General features: G+C 38.1%; 1 protein-coding gene across 6 annotated transcripts in view; it reads left to right on the top strand.

The window, feature by feature from the left end:
* The window catches only part of CEP41 (centrosomal protein 41), a 48340-nt gene extending 25625 nt beyond the window's left edge, over positions 1-22715 (top strand). For 4 of the 6 annotated variants that reach the window (XM_060107852.1, XM_060107856.1, XM_060107855.1 and 1 more), the window contains 9 exons: positions 334-381; positions 4589-4650; positions 5911-5980; positions 12101-12245; positions 13935-14086; positions 14487-14554; positions 15820-15934; positions 16377-16592; positions 17241-19690. In XM_060107852.1, the coding sequence (XP_059963835.1) occupies positions 334-381; positions 4589-4650; positions 5911-5980; positions 12101-12245; positions 13935-14086; positions 14487-14554; positions 15820-15934; positions 16377-16592; positions 17241-17389 (1025 nt within the window). In that variant the 3' untranslated portion in view covers positions 17390-19690. Of the gene's footprint in view, positions 1-333; positions 382-4588; positions 4651-5910; positions 5981-12100; positions 12246-13934; positions 14087-14486; positions 14555-15819; positions 15935-16376; positions 16593-17240; positions 19691-21444 lie in introns of those variants that run through there. The other 2 variants (XR_009533344.1, XM_060107853.1) reach the window with 2 other exon arrangements.
* Positions 22716-22951: the final 236 nt, after the last annotated feature.

Below are 22951 nucleotides of genomic sequence, written 5' to 3'. Positions count from 1 at the left end.
CAAAAAGCTTATGGGGGGATAAATGGAAGAGGAAAGGCTTAACTCAAAAGAAAAAAAATTACATGAAGTGATCATTCGTACTGCCTGAGGGGACTTAATGTTTATTGGGTGTGCACCTCAGCTTAACACATTTGACCAGAACATTTCCCTGGATTCCTTACCTTTTAATAATGCTGTATAATCCAAAGGACTATTTACTATGTCTGATCCATTTGTCTACTGTAATTCTGTAAAAGCAGAATGGGAAGGCTTAGGGAATACTTGTACTCCATTCGCAGTGTTACTCATTTTCTTCCATGAAAAGCACAGCTAAAATCCTCCTTCTCTTTTTAGGTAACAGTATGACTAAATACATTGAGAAGCTAGAAGAGATCAAAAAAAGTGAGTAACACTACTGATGGTTTGGGATAATGGAACCCTGTAGTTGCTCTACAAGTTGGTTATTAACAAGCCTAACCACACTCTACAGCTGACACACACACAGAGCAATGGGAGTCAGGTGAGTGTGGCAGGTGCCTAGAAGGATGTGGGAAACACTGTGTGCCATTCTGGTCAGCTGCTAAGATTGTGGTCTTTGAGTCTGAGTTCTACCTGACAGATCCCATAGGAGATATTAATGTTGGAATGTGAAATAACCTCTAGTGAAGCACTGAGAACCCAAATTTCTAGTTTCATTGTACTGCAGTCTTTATGACCTTTATTCAAGGTACTTAATCTTTCCTATTTTATTATTTTCTCTATACCTGGGATAGGAGTAATAATAACTTATAACATTCTTTTGAGTATAAATTCGACAGTATTCATGAAAGACTTAGCGGTGTAAGAAAGAGAGAGCTTATTCTTAAAGTGGTGTTATACATTATAAATTCATTGCAGTTGGCTTTCTTTTAATTAAAAATCATATTTCATGCACATCCTTTTAAAAAACTAATCTTCAGCAAAGATATGCTTCTAGTCATTGAGTGCACTGCCCTCGCACAATATCATAATTTTTCAATCTGTGTCCAAAACAGATGTAAAATGTACACATCAAGTCTAGAATTAGAGAAGTAGGAACATCTATTTTCTAAGATGGATTTGTTCACAGCTTCAGTAGGAGAACCCAGTGCAGGGCAATATTGAGCTAATGGCAGCGAAGAGGTACTCTGATTGATAGCAGTTCAGGACTTGGCTCTGGTAATATATATCTTCTGGGAAGAGAATATTACGAATCCAAAATTCACCAGAACTTTTGTTTTTACACAGCAGGCCTTTTAATTTAAATGATAATGTTCCTGTTCCTTTTGAATTGCTGCAGTATTGAGAAACCCCAGACAATAGATCTGGACTCAGGAGCAGCTTCTTGCTGACTCTGTTAATTGCCACATTCAACTACGAGGACTGATGCTATAGACATTTGTTTTTTAATGTGTGATGGCGCAGTATCCTTTTCTTCTTATATATTTTATATTTTAAACATTTTATGCTATATATTTTAAATGTTATATATCTGTAAAATACTCTACTTTAAGTATATATGTTTTAAGTGTATATTAAAATTTTAAACTATGGAAAAAAATCTTGTTTACTCACCTAAACTTCATTGTTGTCGTCCTTAATTCATCCACGGCAAGCAAAATTCAACTGGCCTGCTTCTGTCTTGGTTTGTAGCCTCCTTCACTTCCTAAGCAGTTGTAGCTGAGTGTAAGCTCACCTGTTCACACCAAAATTTGTCCCATAAAAATTGTCCCATTCCACCCAGATTGCTGAAACCCTGTTTAAAACAGTTCTTAAAAGCACAACGTGGTTTCTTTAATATCTAAACTTTAAATGGAGCTTATCTCCCAAAAGAAATACCTGTGGATTAGAGTCCTTGAAAATGCTTACTTCATCTTCCTTCTTTAGAAGTTGTGGGCTTCCTTTTAGTAAGACAGCAGGTTCCTCTCACCTTTTACACGCTTTGTGCTGATTCCCTGAGTAGAATTACTTCAGATTCTGGTTTGGGATCTATATTTTGGAAGGTGTTTCCTTCTCTTTTCCCATCTTCTGTTGTAGGTGTTCTTTTGGGTCAGAAGGGAGGAGAATATTGCCTTGTTTCATGACACCCTAAACCCGTCACTTTTCTCGGATTACCTTAGATGCCATGTCTTTCTGTGAAATCACAAACCTTGTGCTGTTACTTCCTTTGATTTGTCTTCCACTGTGAGCCCAACTTCCCTTTGCTAATAATGTGTTTTAACAGAACCCTGAAAACGCAGAATTCCTTTGTAATCTGAATATTCTTTCAACTCTGCCTGGGGAAAATAGACACACTGTGTCTATTGACCATTCACAAAGCCCATTCTTGGCTTCTAGTGGTTAGATGACACTAGTTGGGCCCAGTGTGAAACATCCTAGATAGTTAGGTCTCTGTCCTTCCAGTAACTCGAGAGAGACACACTTAGATTCCAGACTTACCAGAGAAGCAAAACTTGATAACATATCTGAAACTAGGATTTTTTGTCTCCATCACAGAGTTTGGGAGAAGCTATAGTAGCAGAAGCTCCATTCTTAAAGCTCTGTTCGCCCTTGCAAGGACAGACTGTCAGAGCTTTCCAAGTTATCCTTTTTATAAAATTTAAAACTTACTGTAAAACGTCTAGCTTGATCTTTTATCTCTGAGTAATAATGTCAGAAAGTCCTAATGATGGCTGTCCTTCTAAACCAGAACCAGGTATGTAGAGTTCAGGCTCAAATGTGCATTGGGATTTCTAGTGCTTATGAGAGGATGCTAGAAACTATGATCATTAGAAAATAGCAGCACCTGTTTTCTCATTTAAGGTGATTTCTATTTAAAGGGGATTTTAATGTGTACCTTTTATACTTAGAATGTGAAGAATTGGAGAAGTATTTCAAACTATGTTACTATACCAAAAGAATATCAGTGGATAAATGCCACAGTGCAAACTACTTTGAAAGCTGTTGACTGTTTTCATTGGCTGATTTATTGCCATTTTGCTTTACGTAAATGACTTTTGGTGGGCAAGTTGGTGGCAATTGAGAGAAATACTATAGTTGTTCACTTGCACTTTTTAAAGCTTCTGCTCAGCTTATTCGGGTCTGCATCCTGGTGGGTTTTAGAAGCTCCTTTGCATCTTGTATCTAGAAGAAGCTGTTTTAAGAATTTTCTGGAAGAAAGGTCAATTTTTAGCCAAATTGCTATCTTTAGGACATTTTGGAACAGAGAAGCTTTAATTCCCATAAGAAAGAGTCTTGTTATATTTACAGAAGGGCTGTTTTTAAGGTAATATCATTTCCCGATTCTGAGTCGCAAGCTATTTGGTAAACCAAGCTAACATTATCCTCCAAAGTAACTATTTGGTCTGTGCTGGTTTTTTGGAAAATTCATGGAAATGATTAGTATCACCAGGTAAATAATCTTAAGTACCTTTAATCCTTTCCTTTGTTGCTAGGAGTCTTGGTTTATGAGACAGTGAAGGCCATCATAATTATCCAGCTAACCTTTAGTAATTCTGAATAATGAGGCAGTATTTAAGGAGTCAAGGACGCCAATATATAAACCTAGAAGAGGAGTGAAGGGAAAGGGTAGGCAGGAGTTCAACGCTGAAAACTCTTCAGAACTGGCAAGTCATCTTCAGAAAAGTTTAGGGAAGCCAACTTTTAATATGCCTCGATGGGACAAATAATAAAGTGAGATTGGCTAAATTTTTAAAAACTGTTTAATATGATATAAAGAATTATTAACACAAACAAATGCAAAAGTACCCCCATTGAGTTATGTCTCAGAATTGTAAAGATAGCACTGAGTAAATATTCATGTTTTCAGTTGATTTTTCTTTTTTTTAATTGTGGTTAAAAAAACCCCACATAACAAAATTTACCATCATAACCTTTTTCAGCGTACAGTTCAGTAGTGTTAAGTATATTTACTTTGTTGTACAATAGATCTCCAGAATTTTTTCATATTCAAAACTAAATAGGTTGATTTTTATTGAAGTGGAGTTGAGGGAAAATTGATATAAGAGATTATCAGGACCAATTACAAGTTTGTGCCCAGCATTGTACTCCAGGAAAAAAAAAAAAAGGGTTGGCCTGTGTCTCTAGCATAGTTTGTAACCTCAGGAATAGAACTGTACTCTTTTCAGGGCAGAGATAGAATAGTAAATGTCTTACCAGCTCTTGACCTAGGGCAACTCAGCTTCTCTGGGTCTCTGTCCTCATTTGTAAAATGCAGATGCTTATTCCCTGCTTATTCTGAAAAGGATTTAAAGGGCTTACAAAAATGCATGCAATACAATATGGTCAAAGTAAGACAGCATAGTAAGGAAAATGGTACACAAATAAAGGGGAGGGGTAAAATCATTAGACCCAAAAAGGTGGCTTATAAATTCAGCTTGAGGCTTCTTACTGGCCAAAGCAAAGGAATAAATTAAAAGGTGATATAATACCTGCCATGCTTAATTCTGAGGATATCATGAGGATCAAATGAGATAAAAGAGTGTAAATAACTTGAAATATATACCATATAACTTGAAGACTAGAAAGAATTAATATCTCTAAGAAAGCAAAATAAGCCTGGAAAAAATGTTTGTCCTGTTCTGCTTTTCAGATTATAGATACAAAAAAGATGAGCTTTTTAAGAGACTAAAAGTTACAACTTTTGCCCAGCTGGTAAGTTTAATGATCTTCCATTGGAATAAAGACTTTCTAATTTGTGCTGCTTTATGTGAGTATTTCTAAATTCAACTCTAGGTAATGTTTGCAGAGGGTTTTCTTCTGATTCTTTATATTTCACCTATGAGAGGACTAATTGGTATGAAATTTTCTTTTTTCTTCGATAAGAATTTTATAAAGTAAAATGTACATTCTCCTTTTTGATCATCAAATTTGTAGTTTAGGTTTTATTTTTCCTTGCCCATTTATCTTAATATTGATAATCTAGAATTCTGGATTCTTTATTGCTTGGACATTTTTCTCTGTGGAAAGCAGGTGATCTCCCATCTATGACTGGGTTCTTTTTCCAAGTCTTTCTGCCATGGTCTATTTTGTTACTTTAGGAAAGTCGCTTTCTTCTTTCATTTGAAAATTATGGACAAAGTGTCTCTCTGACCCCCAAATAAGGGTTCCAGTGATGTAACTTAAGGTGGATGTTGGGTCTTATGAGCTAAGTCGTGAGAAGTGATTTATTATTTTTTTAATTTGAATTCTACCAAACATTTAAAAAAATTTTTTATTGGAGTATAGTTGATTTACAATGTTGTGTTACTTTCAGGTGTACAGCACAGTGAATCAGTTTTATATATATATATCCATTCTTTTTCAGATTCTTTTCCCATTACAGGTTATTACAGAGTATTGGTTAGAGTTCTCTGTGCTATACAGTAGGTCCTTGTTAGTTATGTATTTTATATATAGTGGTATGTACATGTTACTCCCAATCTCCTAATTTATCACTTCCCCCCAGGCAAAAGTGCTTTAAAAACTGTATGTTGGGTATATAACATTGTAATCAATATATTCATAATTACATTTATTTCTTCATTGCATGAAGAATTTCTGATACAATGCTGTTATTTTAAGTATTGCATTTTCAAGAAATAGCATGTTATGTTGGGACTAGAATATGTATAAATGCAGTTTTAAACTCTTACTTATGTTTCGTGTCCAAAATTATCCTTTTGGTCTTTTAAGTTTATTGTGTAATGTTTTAAAGAAATCTTTTCTTCCGGAATGATCATCTGCAATGTAATTACCACCCCCAAAGTAAGAAGACCTGAGATTTAGTCTCCAGCTGGGGACACTGACAGTTTCTTAAAACAGGAGATCTTTGATGTTTGATATTTCCTCATCTTTTGTTAAAAACAGAATTGCCTCTGTTTAAAGACAAACAAACATACACACTTCTACACATTTCATTCTTTTTTCTATCAGGTCATCCAAGTTGCTTCCCTATCTGATCAAACACTGGAAGTGACAGCTGAGGAGATTAAAAGGCTAGAAGGTAATGAGAAGTGAGGATATGGGGAAAATAACAAATTGACCATTTGACTGTGCTATTGTGTTCACAGGGACTTTGATGTATCTATTTGTAATTAGATTGTTACTCTCTGAGAATTGCTATCTGGTGCTTTGCTAATTCTTATCTCTTTAAAAAAGCCATCTGGTTTTCTGGCTGTAACATTTGTAGTCTTAAATGTTTTAAACGTGTTTAATATACTAATTACCTTTTTTCAGCAAATATTTTTAGTGCCTTCTATATAAGTACAGGTCACAGAATTAGGTGCTATGAGACTACAAAGATGAATAAAACACAGCTCTGCTTACATGGAGTTTGTAGCTACGAGTGTGCACTGCACATATGTATGTGTATTGGGTGAGGAAAATGATAACAGAAACACAGAATTACTAATATGACAGAAATTCACAGAGGACTAGAAGGAAACCATCGTTTGATGAATATATATTGCTAGGTACCTCACATGAGTTTTCTTATTTAATCTTCTCAAAAACTCTAGAAGGAAGGTACACTGTACAGATGAGAAGCCCAAGCCTCAGAGGTTAAACTTCTTGCTCAAAGTGAACAGCCAATAAGGAATGGACATAGGATACAAATCTGCATGTCTCTGGTAGCAGCCAGTGTCTTCTCACTGCCTTTATTGCATCCTTATGGGGTCTTGGAATGTGCCTTTCGAGAGATGCAGGGTGCTGTGAGAGCTCTGTATTTTCCAGCTAGGAAACTGAGGTAGGCTTCTTCCAGGCTTTTGAACTGGGTCTCTGCCCCCTTTAGGGGTAGAATCTCAACAGGTGCAAGTTAAGGGTGAGGCTGTCTCAGGCTGAGGAGCAGCCTGAATAAAGGCACAGAGAAGTCCAAGCGTGTTTGGGGAATCTCATAATCCAGTCTGGCTGTGGTCTGAGGGAGGGGTAGGTGCGGGGGTAGGAGATAAGGCTAGAAAGATAGATAGGCGCCAGATTTACTTTCTTAAATACCAAGTTGAAAAGAAAACCTCTTAGGTGTTCTGTCATGAAAAGAATTCACAGAGTGAAGGTCTTTATTTTATCCTGAAGTCCTCAGCTGTCAATGTGTGGCTGTTTATTGAAGGGGAATGTGTTTTGTTAAGGTTGATGTAGGCCAGGAATTTGACTTCTGATTTCAAGACAAGTTTCTCAGGAAGTCTGAACACTGGGTTTGTACAACTCGACTGTCATTTCCCTGGGCTTGTTTTTGTTAGGGAGGATAAAAAGAATCTGTAAAAGACAGGAATTTATCTATGACAGATGCCTCTAACACAGCAGAGAAATAAGGGCTCTTTGTAATAGAGATAATTGAGTCTCCTCATACGAGTACTCCCAATTTTAACCTGGTTATATAAGTACCTGGATTTTGTCCTTTAATTCATTGTTGAGATTACAGCACCAGAACATATGGGCACATGCAATTTTCTCTTCTGAGATAAATTTGCAGGCTTTTGTAAAGTAGGACACCATAATGTGTGAGTAATATTAGTGTTTTCTAGTGCTCTATACAGAATAATAACTCGGGAATGCCTGTAGAACAGATTGTATCTGTATGCGTATTGGCCAACTTTGAAGGAATAAAAAAACTCCTTTTATAATGTTTATTGTTTTTTCCTGACTTAAAAGTATATTTCTAGAAAATTAGAAAACTGTAAAAAACATATAAAGAAGAAAATTAAAATAATAAACCCTATTAACATTTTGGTCTGTTTTCCCCACCCACATCCATACTCTTTGTATGTAGTTTTGTATTATGCTGTTTTCAATTAACATTTTATCATGCACACTTTCCTATGTCATTAAATAGACTTCAAAAGCTTAATTGTAGAGGTTGTGTTGTCATATAATGTCTATCCTTTGTATATGCCACATATTTAATTATTCTCCTATTGTTGGCCATTAACATTTTTCTAATTTTTCATTTTTATAAGATAATGCTGCAGTGTAAATCCATAAATGTTTGTATGGTTCTGATTTATTTCCTGAAGATAAATTGCTGCAGATTGTCAAAGGGTGGAACCATTTTAAGATGCTCGGTGCTGATTCCACATTATCTCCAGAAAGGTTCTACTTGTTTGCATTCCCACCGAGTAAATGAGAAGACCCATTTCTCCCCATCCTAGCCAATGATGAATAATTCTCATTTTTGTAAATGTTTGCCAATTTGATGGATGAAAAATGGTACCTAATATTTTTATTTTGAATTTCTTTGATAGTGTGATTGAGCTTTGCGTATGTCTGTGTTTGTTGGTCATACGTATTTCTTCTTTTGAGGACATTATATGTCCTTTCCCATTTTTTTTCTAATGGAATGTTCATCTTTTACTTATTGATTTGTAAAATCTTTATATAATTATGATATCTTTATTCATTGGAAACCAATATAGCCTTGAAAATAAATGAGAAAAATCTTTATTTGATGATTTGGAACAATACCCAAGCTGTATTATTAAGTAAAAAATAAATAAATAAATAACAAAATAAACAACAAATCAAAGTGTAGAGCAGTATGAATAGCATCCTCCTAGATATGTAAAAAGGAGAGGAAATAAAATATATACAAAATATGTAGTTGTTTCATTTCTGGAAGGAGACAAATATTTGAAGGTAGTTCCCTTGGGGGTGGAGGACTGAGGGCCTGCAGGTCTGGAGTGAAAAGAAGACTTCCTTTCCATATTAGCAACTTTATCTTGTTTGCATTTTTACCTTGTGCACATGATCTCTTTTCTATTAACGAACTAGTTTTAAAACTCCTAATAAAGTGTATTAACCTTTTCTCACTTATATATGTCACGAATACTTTTCCTAATTTGTTATTGACCTTTTAATTTTCTTTGTGTTGTTTTTTGACATATATGAGATTTGCGTTTTTACATGATTAAATCTATTAGCCTTTCATATTGTGTTTTCGTTTAGTGCTTTAGATTCATAAAATCCAAAATAAGATATTCACCTATATTTTCATCTGTTAGCTTGCTTGGTTGCTTTGGGTTTTTTCCTACATCAATCCATCTGTTATATATTTTGGTATATGATATGAAGGGATTATCTAAATTTGATTTTTTTGGATAGTTGACAGATTATCCCAGCACCATTTATTTAATAGTTCTCCTTTTACCCACTGATTTTTGGTGTTACCTTTAACATACATTAGATTTTTGTATATATTCTAGGATTTGTTTCTGAGTTCTTTGTTATTTTCCATTGTTCTGGTGCATTATTTTCATCATTTACCTTTTCAGTATATGTTACTTTTTGAAAAGGCAGGTTCTCCAAATTACTTTTCTCTCTCTCTCTCTCTCTCTCTCTCTCTCTCTCTCTATATATATATATATATATATATACATACATACATCCTTTTTCTTCTCTTCTCCTCTTTAAAATTCTTTTAAGCTTTTTTTAAGCCCATTGGGATTTGTATTAAGGCTAAAAATTTGGAAATTTGGAAGGGATTAACATCATTTCACTTTTATTTTTATTTTTTTTTCTTTTTGCGGTATGCGGGCCTCTCACTGTTGTGGCCTCTCCCATTGCGGAGCACAGGCTCCGGATGCGCAGGCCCAGCGGCCATGGCTCACGGGCCCAGCCGCTCCGCGGCATATGGGATCCTCCCAGACCGGGGCACGAACCCGTATCCCCTGCATCGGCAGGCGGACTCTCAACCACTGCGCCACCAGGGAGGCCCGTATATATATATATATATATATATATATATATATATATATATATATATATATATATATATATATATACATACATACATACATCCTTTTTCTTCTCTTCTCCTCTTTAAAATTCTTTTAAGCTTTTTTAAAGCCCATTGGGATTTGTATTAAGGCTAAAAATTTGGAAATTTGGAAGGGATTAACATCATTTCACTTTTAGTCACCAAGTCAGGAATATGCAAGGTATGTCACTCTCTCTTCATTCAGGTCTTCTTTAATGTCCCTAAGTAAAATTTTTATAAGACCTATAAAGGACTTATAAGTTTTTATACGGCCTTTACATTTCTTAATAGGTTTATTTTCTAAGAGAGTATATTTTGTATCTGCAGTTGTTACTGTAAATGAGAGGTTCTTCGTGTTATTTTCTAATTGGTATATAGGAAAAATATTTTGATTGTCCGTATCTTCTTTAATCCAACTTATTTATTTTATAAATAGGTTATTTTTATAATTAACCTTAAAACCTAGATTATTTTTATAATCTAACATATTTATTTCCCTTATTCTCATAGGATTCTCTTAAAGTTTCTAGGTATATTATATCATATGCAAATTAAAACTTAATATGCTCTTTAACAACTAGGCCTCTTATTTCTATGTCTTCTCTCATTATATTGGTTAGAACAGCAAATTCTCAAACCTTTTGGTATCAGTCTCCCTCCACACTTAATTTTTGAGGACCTCAAAGAGTTTTGGTTTTTGTGAATTATATCTATTAATATTTAGGGTATTAAAATTTTTTTTTTCTTTTTGCGGTACGTGGGCCTCTCACCGTTGTGGCCTCTCCCATTGCGGAGCACAGGCTCTGGACGCGCAGGCCCAGCGGCCATGGCTCACGGTCCCAGCCGCTCCGTGGCATGTGGGATCCTCCCAGACCAGGGCACAAACCCGTATCCTCTGCATCGGCAGGCGGATTCTCAACCACTGCACCACCAGGGAAGCCCGGGTATTAAAATTTTAAACCAAGAATTAAAAAAATACTTGCTATTTACCTTAAGAAACAATACTAAACCCATTACAAACATAAATAACATATTTTTATGCAAAATATCTATGTTACCAAAACAAAAATATATATGGAGAATGACATTGTTTTACACTTTTTTGTAAGTCTTGTTAATGTCTGATTTAATAGAAGACAGATGATTCTCATACCTTCTGCATTCAGTCTGTTGCAGTTTGCTCTTTGGGCTAAAGTACCTGAAGAAAATCTGGCCTCACACAGATCTGTAATTGAAAAAAGGAAGAATATTTTAATAGCCCTTTCAGATAATTGTGGATATTTTTCTTTGACACTACATCAGAACTTGATAGCTGGTACCTTCTTAAAGGTTAGTTATAGTGTGGAATCTGAAACCATATCAATGAACTTTTCATACCCTGTTACATTGAACCCATTGGTCTCTTTTGCACTCTGAATGTATCTTTTACTCATACATGATTTTATAACATCATTCATTGGTCATTTGGAAAATACTGGTTCACTGAGTTATGAAGATCTTCCAAATGTTGACAAATTTCATTACACAATATCAAAAAAGTCACATTTATTAACCACAACACGTGTCTTATCAGAAAAGTCATTAAGATGGTAAAGAAGTCAAGCTCTTGATGGCAAATAGTTTCCAAAATTCTGATTTTTGTTCAAAATTTAATCACTGCAACAAATACCATCAGTTGTTTTCCTTGAAATGAGAAATTCACTTAGGTCATTTTTGAGAAAATAGCTGCCAAATGCACAAGTCTAAATAACCATAGTTTTCCTGTCAGTTTTTCTTCCAAGTAAAAGTGGTGTTCAAGGCAAAAGCAGCACAAATCACACACATACTTTTCCTTGAGACAACAATGGGACGTTGGTATGTAGCAAACTTGCTGTATGTGGATTCCCCCATTTCATCACACAGAATATTTTAAAAGTGTGTACTTAAGGGTGAGATTTAATAAAATTATTATTACTGCTTCATCAGGGACTTTTAAAAATGTGACTGCCATATTTATTAACTGTGAGTGTGTGCATGTTGATGAAAAATACAATGACTACTAATAAAGCTCTATACCTCTGCCCTGATTCTTGCTAAGGGGCCAGGAGTTTTATCCACCACTTCTTTTCCACCATCAGTGCAAATATCAACATGGTAAAAAAGACAAATAACATCTTAGTATTATGAAAATAGTTTTCGCCTTTCAGGTCCCTGAAAGGGTCTTGGGGGCTCCTGGGGTCCACAGACTACAGTTTGAGAGCCTATATGTTAGAACTCTTAGAACAATTTACTAATGGTAATATGAGTTCCTTTTCTTGACCTAATTTCAGTGGAACTGCCTAACAAGTAAATACAAATTCTGAGGTTAAATTTATTTATTTATTCACTTGCAAATTTTAGACAATGATTCTGCAACCTCAGACCCTGATGCTGAAATCACTGCCAAGACCAACGGGAAAGGGAGCCCTGGGGAGCAGTCGCCAAGCCCTGTCCAGTTCATAAACAGTGAGGGAGCCGGGGACTCCAGCCGCTCGACCCTTCAGAGGTGCTCTCATCAGATTCATGTTTTCACTGCATTTTTCCTTCATTAATCTAGATACCAATGTCAGCGATTTAATGACCTTAGAAACAGGTTGGCGTAGTGAAGTCCCACATTTTCATCTCAGCCATTCTATTTTCTCTTTATATCAATGCCACCTCCTGGATCTTGTCACAGCATTCTTAGTTAATGTAAGAATATATTGATAGGAGAGCATTAATTTTCACTTCTCAACCCCATTCTTCTCAGTCTTCCTATATGCAAGTTTGCTATTAGGACTTAGCTTCACAACCACTATCTTTTGACTCAGGGAGTATGATTTCCCCCCCTCTCCTTTTCTGTCTGCTGCAGCTTATAATTACCCTGTCTAGAATCAGAAGAAAAATAGAGTGCCACACATAGTGCTCTGATATTAAATAGGCACAAAGGAGAGTGAAAGCAGCCTTGGTGTCAACTCTCAAATGCACATGGCAGTTTCAAGATGCAGCACTTCCTCACAGATATTCACTGTTGATTATAAGACGGTGCTGATTTTCTGCACATATCCATCCCTTCTACTGGTAAAATAGTTCTACTAGAGAAGCTAGTTCTACTAGAGAAAGAATTGCTATTGTCGATTGCACTATTATTATTTTTATAACTACTTCTGTGCAAGGACCCTAAAATTGCATTCAAAACAAGATAGACCAACAAGGCTTCCAATGAGCACGTAATTTCACATAAAATAGAGTTTCTTCTCCTTTGGTTCAACAAAATATGCACTATAGGGCATATAGTTGTAGTGATCATCGGATTTAAAGGCAGAATTTGACTTGCTGTGATGGGAGAGGAACTATTGCTAGACTAATCTGTGGTTTGGCATGTGTGTCTTCATATTTGCCTGGAAGAGTGATCATCTTCTTATCCCAATACAGATATTTCACTACTCGCCACTTTGATCATAACACCTATCCTTTTTTCTCTGATTCATGTTTTTGCCACATTTTGCCTATATTAACCTGGCGACCAATTTCAGTGATTTTATGACCTCAGAAACAGGTCAGAAACAGACCTCCCTCGTTTTAATCCTAGCTTTTCCACTGTCTCATTACATGAATGCTGCCAAATCTAAAAGCCTCTTCAGCCTCAACACTGTAACCTATAAAATGGAAGTGACTACAGATAACTATTGAAAACATTAAGGTTCAAAATCCATACTGGATGAGTCACTGTATATGAAATATATGAAAACACTGTTGTTACTTTATGTTACATATGATATACATAGAAACGCCTTCAGTTTTCCTGCCCTGTCAACCATATTCTTTCCTCTTTTGCTCTGCTTTCTCACACTCATCAAAATTCCGTTGGAGTAACTGTTTGCCTCTTTCTTTCTCTGAATGCTGCCCTTGCTTCTGGAGGCAGCTTGTGCTTACAGTTTCTGCCCCTCTGCGTGCTAATGACCTAACGTGCATTCTCTGAAGGTTAGTATGGACAGTGGATCCCCTCCTTCGGGTCCAGGGTGAGAGAACAGGAATCCATCCGTAGGATCTTGCATTCAGAGGCAGAACTGAGACACCACATCCATTTTCCTTTTTCTTTGGAGTGTCTTTTGAAGAGACATTGAGCACCCTCTCGCCATTCTGAAGAAACGCATTGGACCTTTAAGCCACCAATCCCTGACTAGTGTCTACTGACCTACTTTTTCACTTGCAGCGTCATCAGTGGCGTTGGGGAACTGGATCTAGACAAAGGGCTTGTGAAGAAAGTAGAGCCCAGTACCAAAGACAAACCTTATCCCGACTGCCCCTTCCTGCTGCTAGATGTGAGAGATAGAGATTCTTACCAGCAGTGCCACATTGTTGGAGGTAAGAGGGAGAAGGCCTTACAGTGTCTCACTCCTGAGAACACAGCCCGGTACTGAGCCCAGGCAGGCTCAAACCACAGCCTGTGGTCAGCAGTTGGGGGAACCCTATGTTAGCCAGATGTGTTCTGGGAACCTGTAAGTTGGCTCTACCACATGCTCTGAGAGAGACTGGTGACTCAGGGGGCTCAGGGGTCCAGTGCTAAATATCAGAAACAGTGAAGTGACACTTCTTATTTGTTCATAGTGTCCTGTTTCTTTTCTTTCACAAAAGTATTTAGGTTTATAGCTAGTTGATTTTGAAAATATGTTGCTTTTAACTCTTAGACTTTAAACCAGCTGAGAATTGGAGCCAAGTTGTACCGAGAGCTACAAACTTCCTAAGCTTTTTTTTCTCTTTGCAGCTTACAGTTACCCAATTGCAACTCTGTCTAGAACAATGAACCCTTATTCAAATGATATTCTTGAATATGTATCCTTTGTTGCATTTTAAGGAGTTGGATGGTATAAAGACTGAAGACTCAAACTTATCATGAATCATGCTCCTAGTAAGAAAACCCTATGAAGGACTTTTGATATTAATTAATTTACTTAGCATATTTTAGAATTTCGATCCTTAGCTGTTGCTGAGAATGCTTCCAAGCCATCCTGCAGTAGGACAAAAAACATTAGGTTAAAGGTTATGATCCGTTGAGAGTCAGTCCTAGGACTGTTTTCCCCAGAAAGTTTTCCCAAGTAAAATGTAAGGAGTGAATTTTTTTCCTTCTATTTTAATTTTTTTTGCTTCTTGAAATTTTAATTTTTTTGCTCATAAAAATCATACAAATAGAAAATAATTTAAATACTGAAAAGTATAAAAAAGAAAATTGAAATCTCCAATAACCACACAATTGAACAACAAACTCTTACTACATTTTTTGTGTATTTTATTCCAGACTGTCTTCTTTGTCTTTTTAACAAAGTAAAAATTATACTGTATATATAATTTAGTATGTTGCTTTTCCCCACTTTATTTTACAGTGTATTTCCCCACACTAACACAAGCTCTTTATAAACTCTATTTTTTTTTTTTTTTTTGGCGGTATGCAGGCCTCTCACTGTTGTGGCCTCCCCCGTTGCGGAGCACAGGCTCCGGACGCGCAGGCTCAGCGGCCATGGCTCACGGGCCCAGCCGCTCCGCGGCATATGGGATCCTCCCAGACCGGGGCACGAACCCGTATCCCCTGCATCGGCAGGCGGACTCTCAACCACTTGCGCCACCAGGGAGGCCCTAAACTCTATTTTTGATGCAGTATAAGATCTCATCTTTAGATTTACTGTAATTTACTAAATCATTCCTCTTTGAAGGAATGGACTTTTAGGTGGTTTCCATTTTTTTACTATTATAAATAAGACTGCAGTGGACACGTTGGGCATAAAAGTTTTTCTGTTTCCTCATCTGTAAAATGGAGGTTGTAATACTTACTCTCCAGGATTGTACAGATGAAAGAGCCAAAGAGTGTACAGTGTGTAACTAGTGCCGTCTTGGACATGGTGATACTAGTTCATAGAAGAAAAGGATACCAGCTTGTGTGGTTTCCACGACAGGAAAAAGTCCTGTACCCCCTGAAGAGGGGTCATCTGATGCTCCTTGAACTCAGAGAGGTAAACCTTGACAGCTCTTCTTCCTCAGGGGTTTCTGTATAGTCTAGGAGCATTAGCTCAGTGTGGTCGAACCTTAACTCATCTGCTTCTTAGAAAAATGCCCATGGCAAGATCATCATTCTGTATGACGACGATGAGAGGCTGGCCAGCCAGGCAGCTACCACCATGTGCGAGCGGGGATTTGAGAACCTCTTCATGCTTTCTGGAGGTGAGGGGCTGTGTTCTGCTTAGGACTTAAAAGGCGAATTCTTGGGCTCACACTCCTTCAGCTCCACCCCTATCGCCTTTTCCCTCCCAGAGCTCAGAACTTAGTATTCTGGAAACAGAAACAACCATGCTGGCAGAAAGGAGTCAGGATACGTGAAAATTCCGTTAGCTCCATCAGCACGTGTTTTTAATTCCTGAAATAATGATGTTACTTTATGGCTCTGTAAGAAAGCCTTAATGCTGAAGACTTGAGCTAAACGATTTCTGGTGGAATTCTCAGAATCCCACATAACAACTGACATTTTCTGGTGTAATTTACTTAATGGTGAAGCAGTTAAGAAAGATTTCCTGTCCTTGTGTTGAGGAGACATGTGGGCTCCTTTCCAGGTTGCCTTGGCCTCACCGTGCTAACACGGCTTTTTCTGATGATCTTCCACACCTAGGTCTAAAAGTCTTAGCTCAGAAATTCCCAGAAGGACTGATTACGGGTTCCCTGCCAGCATCTTGCCAGCAGACCCTTCCTCCTGCTTCTGCCCGAAAACGATCTGGCCCGAAAGTGCCGCCCCCAGCAGCTGAGAATAAATGGAGATTTACCTCAGAAGACCTAAAGAAGATAGAATATTACCTGGAAGAGGACCAGGGTCCTGCAGACAGTACTAGTAAGATATTTTGACCTTTAGAAATAATGTTTTCTGTAGAACTTGAGATTTGCAGCTTTGAACATCAACCTCATCGTATGAGAAGCTTGATCTGTTATATTCAGATTCTTCAAATATTTGCAAGAGAAGGGAGGTGATCCCAGATTATGGTAAGAATTAGGCATTGCACACAGACATAGAAAGAGAAGAGAGGGTATCAGTCAAAGTGTGCATCTCAGGCAGAGTTGAGAGGCTAAGCTAAGGCTTTCAGATTCCTTCTCGGAAAGCTTTGCTTCCTTCTGCTGCTTCTGGGTACCTTTAAACTACTTCTGGCCTTTCCTTTGGCACACTGCTTTCTCTTTTTCCTCCAACCATTCCTGTACCCTTCTCTACTGAGAAGGAATGAAAGACAGATGAGGTTGACTGGGATAATGGAGAGGAAGGAAAGAAAAGCTATCTGGGTTTCCCTTCATTCCTGCCCCCTTCCCCACCTTCTAATTGATCTCAAGGATGAAGAGTAGGTTTTAGCCTAAAGTAGATGCTGAATAGGACTTCACTAGCTTAAAAGTGGTTTGTAGCATAAGACTTCATTAGTTTAAAAGTGTACTTGGCAGGTTGTCCCTGGAATCATTTTTGCAGCTCTGCTCCCTGCTTTCTTGCTCCCTTCAGGCCGGCTGAGCCAAGGTAATGCTTCTGGAAGAGACTCCAAGGTTCCAGGCTCCCGCAGCGGTCAGAACCTGCCTGCCGGGGGCCCTGCCGGCCACCAGAACCCCCGCTCACTGGGCAGTGGCCACCTGCAAGGCAAACCCTGGAAGTAAAGACTTTGTCTGTCTTAGTCAAATAAATGTTTTCTCTCCTTTCGGAACCCCTGAGCAGTTCCCAAGTTGGTCATTTTAAGAAGCTGCTGCAGAGGAAAGACCTCAACGTGTGTCAGGCCCTCTTCCCTCTTCCTGTCTCCAGCTCCTCTCCCACATCCAACCCGGGAAGGATTTTTACAAAAACCAGAGGCATGACAGGCTCTAGTGTCCTCCCTGTTGTTTACAGAATATTTAAGTCTCTGAAACTGAGTAGGAAAAAAGTCTAACTTTTTTAGACTTTCATTTTTTTTTTTTTTAATAAGGTCCAGTTTGTTTTGGTCTATATCCTGCGTTGTTTTGTAAATACTTCAGGCGCATCTGGTGCGTCCTTCCCAGCCAGTTCTTTTTCACTCACTCTTCTTGGTTTCATGAAGGCTCTCTATGTAGGCTTTTCAGCCTGAGAAGCTGTCCCTGGGGGTGCAGACGATTCGTAGCTTTCAGCCCCCACCAGCTGTGGACCCGCTGGCTGAGGAGCTCTTCACCCAGCAGCCGACGCAGGCTCCATCTTCAGTTTGGAAGCCGGTACCTGTGAGCATCACTCAGTTAAGATTTAGTAGTAGCTCTCACATGTGCTCAGCACTCCTCCTCACTAGATGCTTTCCTGGAACCAGCACAGGTGATGATGTGTGCTCAGCTGCCTGCACGGGCAAGTCCTGCCCACTGTTCAGGGCCGGGTTGAGAGCCACTGAAGCCCCCTGGAGCCATCCCTCATTTGCGGTTGTTTTATTAGTTGTAAACTCCCATTACCCAGCTCAGGCCCATCCATCTTAGATGGGTAGAAATTATGGCCACTTGAAAACATTGGCTTTGGTTGGGCCACTGCCGGCACACAAGGTGAGGACAACTCCACAGTCCTTTGTCAGAGCTGACAACCCTTTAAACCCTTGCTTTAAAATACAGTATTAGTCTAATTGAGTAATTAGTGCAATTACCTGCTTACTTCTCATTCTCATGACTGAGCTGTGATTAGGAGGTTTTGATTATAGATTCTTGTTTGGGCCAGAATTTTGAATCAGCGTTAATTGAATTGCTAGATGACTGACATTCATTCCATTTAATTGGGGGAACAAAAGACCTCAGGTAAGGATGAGGAACTCTGAAATCATCAGGAAAAGGAAAAAGAGCCTTGTTAATTTTTATGGTCTGTGATCTGTAGCTGTGATAAGGGACTAAGGAATAAATTGTGCTCTTTGTCATGGCAACCAGCTTCTGAAAAGCCAGCTGAAAATTGCCTATCCTTAGGTGGTTATTGCTGCTGGGTAAGATTTGTCTTAACAGGACTATTTTTCTCACCACCAAAAAAAAAAAAAGTATCACAGTATTTCCAGCATGGGGGGCTGTGTTTGTAGGAGAAATAAAGGTAATAAATATCTTATAGAGACATATGGAAAAATAACTGTTCTGTTTTAGTGTGTTTATTCTTCTCTACTTGATTTCCAAAGTGCAACATTTTCCGATGCTTTAGAAATCAAACAAACCAGGGACATTGTTCAGATGTCAAGCTGTGCCCAATTTTCCACAAGATTCAAGAATCTTGTATAAAATTCAGCCAACGTACACATAGCTTTAAAGAGGAGCCTGTCATGTTTCCCCATAAATTTATTGCCTGAGAACTAAGTTCAGCCTTTTGCTAATGCCAAAATGCTCTGGCTTTTTATTTTCTTTACAGCATAGATTTTTAAAAATGCAAATTTTTCCACACTCAACTTTCCCCTAGCATGGACAAGATTTTCAGCCATTTTGGATACATATGCATTTTTAAGAAAAAAAATTTTTTTCTCTGTGACAAAGTTCTGGTTATGCCATTTTCAAGTCAACTAGTCAGGAGTTTAGATTTCCCCACTCGATTCTATTTTGAAAGTAAATGGTAGTCCCCCTTTGTTCCTATTCTGCATTCCCATCACCACACAACACTAGAGTGTTAGAAACTACTATGTGTATGTGCAAAGTCAGTATAGCTGAACCTATTAGAATTGCAGTGCATTTAGTTGAGAGATCTGGCAGGTTGACTATATTCATGTGTGTTTCTCCATAGCGCTTTGCCTGTTGGTAAGGATTTTAAACAACTACTCCTCAAAGACCTGTTCTGGTTCTGCACTTTGTGTGTTAAATGTCACTTGCAGTTTTTACATGCTCAAGGTATTGCTTTGAATGTTCTACTTTACTAGTTTCTTCGTTAGATTAACTGACATGTATTATCTAAGCGATCTGTGATACTCTGTGCAATTATGAATGTTGAAGATTAAAGTACATAGTTCTTAATTTGTTGTTTGCTGTTAATATGCTGAGATCTGCCAACTTCTCTCTTCCTCTCTGTTGAGATGATTTGTGGGGAGTCACATGAGACTGGGGTGATCTGAAAGAGTACTTCTTTTTGCTCTATCTCCCAGTAATGCATATTTTCTTTGTATAAATGAATCAGGAAATCATTCCAATTAGGGCAGGGGACCTTAGCTCTCTAGTCAGAAGGGTTTCTCCTCATGCCCAGCAGGGACTGATTGCCACCTTAAACTCATTACAGCGGGACTTTCTTGTCAGTGTTGGGGGTTGATGAGCTTCCCTTGCCTGGGAACTTATGACCCCCTAGATGGAAAATGCTTTATCAATGTACAACTGCTGCTCCATCTGAGCAATGGTGATGGCCAGAGTCTAAATAATAAGTTCAGTACTTTATCTACTGTATTTAAGAAAGAAAAGAGGGAAGGAAGGAGAGAAGCAAGGAAACAAGAAGTGTGGAGGGAGGAAGGGGAAGGCAACATTACTCATTTGAGTACAAAAAGAACATCTCAGGCTGTTACAATGTCAGGTTTAATCTATTGAAAGGCATAGAATGGGGACCTCCCTGGCAGTCCAGTGGTTAAGACTTTGTCTTCCAATGCAGAGGGTGTGGGTTCGATCCCTGGTTGGGGAGCTAAGAATCCCACATGCCTCATAGCCAAACAAACAAACAAACAAAAAACCCCCATAAAACAGAAGCAGTATTGTAACAAATTCAATAAAGACTTTAAAAAGGGTCCACATCAAAAAAAAAAACTTTATAAAAAAAGTAAAAAGAAAGGCATAGAATGAATCAAATGAACTAAAAGTCATTTTATTTTTTACCTTTAGCAGAAAACCAGAACTAGCACAATCATATTGGACTTGGGGTGTAAATCAGAATTAAAAGAGAACAAATAGTGTTCATTAGTTGCTGAGGGATTTTTCCTGTGATGCTATTGAGATTATACAAAAATTCATAAGACTTTAGGCTACTCACCAAGAACACAGAACAAAACAAAACCTTCTTTTCTCTAATTCCCTTGTGGAATATAAGTGAAATCAAAGTCCTAGGCTAGGAAGAAATATGTAGGCAATTTTTCTTGTGTTGGTTTTGGTTTCTGTCATGTTATAAATTGGTTGTAGATTCTGTCTTTTATGTTATCCGACATTTTTAGGGGGGATAATTAATTTCTGTCCACCTGGATTTAAATCCATGACTCCCTTCCTGCTCTACTCTGAAGATAATCATTAAGAACCTTTCTTTCCCCAGTTCCAAAATATTCCCAGTGTCTCTAATGTGCATTTATTTTTTCACATTTCTTTCAAAGTTTTAACTCCCATACTACTTTCCTTTTTCTTTTTCAAGAAACATCAGAAATGTGGATATTATTTCAGTTTATGTGAGCATGATGACATGCTTATCTACTGTTCAATTAATTTTTTGATTAAAATATATTTTTCTATAAAAAACAATAAATAGGACACATTGTGCTTCCAAAGTGTTCAGAAGACATTTGGGTAGTAATACTTTCCTAAAGTTGTGGTAATTATTGAAATTGCTATTGCCACGTCCTTTATTGGCACACAGGTCAGTTATAGCATAAAATAGGTAATGGTGGCAATTTGTCAGCATTGAATTCTGACAGGACAGGATTCAGTGCATGATTTTATGTGTTTACAAAACTATATTGCCCCCCTCCCCCCCATCTCCTTACAGTCTCACTCTCTGATGCTTATCCTCTTTGTTCCAAATGCAGACGCAGATTCTCTTCACCTGCATAACATCCTGAGGCACCTGGTGAAATGTGTGGCAAACAGAGGTCACTTATTAAATACTATTGACTGATGGACTACATTTTAAAAAAATTATTTAAAATTATTTTTGACTATAACCTCCCAGAGGGTGAAAATCACCAACTACATGACAGTGGCCCTTAATAAGGGTGTGTGAATAAATGAACTGAACCTGTCAAGACTGAAGTCTGGGATGTAAAGCCCATTGTGGTGGCCACTCAGCGCTGGTCTGCCATTCTGGAGACCTGGAAAGTTTGTTATCCCTTGTCCTCTTGTACATCCTACTTTTGTATGTGAGACATTCTTCACTCTGAGATTTTTAGATTACCCTCTGCAGGAGGTACCCAGGAAGCTGTTAGGGCCGTTATTATTAGCCTGGTTGTCTGCAGTCTGCCTGTTTCCATGGTCCCCTCAAGCTCAAAGTAGCCTTCAGAATTCAACTGCACCATCCCCATCTGAGAGTGGGTTTTATTTTCTCTTTTGTTTCAAATCTTGAAGATTTCCAGGTAATAATGTTAGCAAACATTTATGGGGAGCTTCCTATGTGTTAGGCAGTATTCCTAGATTCTTCATTTTACGTTTTGACTCATTTGACTATCAGAACATCCCTACGAGGTAGGCACCCCCATTTTCAGGTGAGGAGACTGAGGGTCAAATGGAAATTAAGCAACTTGCCCTGTGTCACTGAGCTGGAAGGTTGAGAAACCATTCTGCTCTGTGCTTGTCCACTCTGGGTGGGTACAGCCACTCTCTCACTGGCTATGCCTCCAATTCACTAACAAAAATGTAACTTTCCCTTGGCTGTTGGCTTCCCTTCCTTCCTCATCACCTGAGATTCCACTGAAAGCTTTCCTCCTCTGCCTGCACAAAAGGCGAGGAATTCAGGGACTGAAACATCTGCTCCTGGGACCATTCCACTGTCTGTGTCTGGTGACCTATCTCGAAGACAGGTGCTCCAGGGTTTCTGAGATTTGTTTCTTAATGAGGTATCACTTAAGGAATGGGAGTTACAAAGTTTTCATTAGATTGTAGGGAAAAAGTAGGCTGTTTTCCTGATGGTTGAACTATCCAGTAAAACCATATTGATATGATTTGTGTCTGAATTTCTCTTTCCTTTGCGGTGATGTTTCTGATTTAGGCTGAAACATAAATTGTGTGAATTGGCTCATGGCCGCAAGCCTGGGCTTCATGGGAGGAAGCAGCAGCAAACCTCTGTGCCTCAGTCCATGTTAGCAGAGCTCTCATTCCACCGCACTCTTCTAAAAAAAATGTAGCCGAACACACCACTGTAGTTAAGCAGAAGACTTCTAATTTTCTTCTTTTAGTATGGCAGTAAACATTTGTCAGTCTTCACCTCTGGGGTCGTTAGATGATGCTCACAGTTTGAGTTGCCAAATTAACGTGGATCCTGAAAGCTTTGGGGAGAATTCATTACCCTTTGACAGTTTTTCAGATTTGACGGGTGCTCTG

Source organism: Mesoplodon densirostris, chromosome 9, assembly GCF_025265405.1.
Source record: "Mesoplodon densirostris isolate mMesDen1 chromosome 9, mMesDen1 primary haplotype, whole genome shotgun sequence".
In the NCBI taxonomy this organism is placed as follows: domain Eukaryota; kingdom Metazoa; phylum Chordata; class Mammalia; order Artiodactyla; family Ziphiidae; genus Mesoplodon; species Mesoplodon densirostris.
Note: the sequence above shows the minus strand (reverse complement) of the source record. Positions and strands in the feature narration are given on the sequence as shown.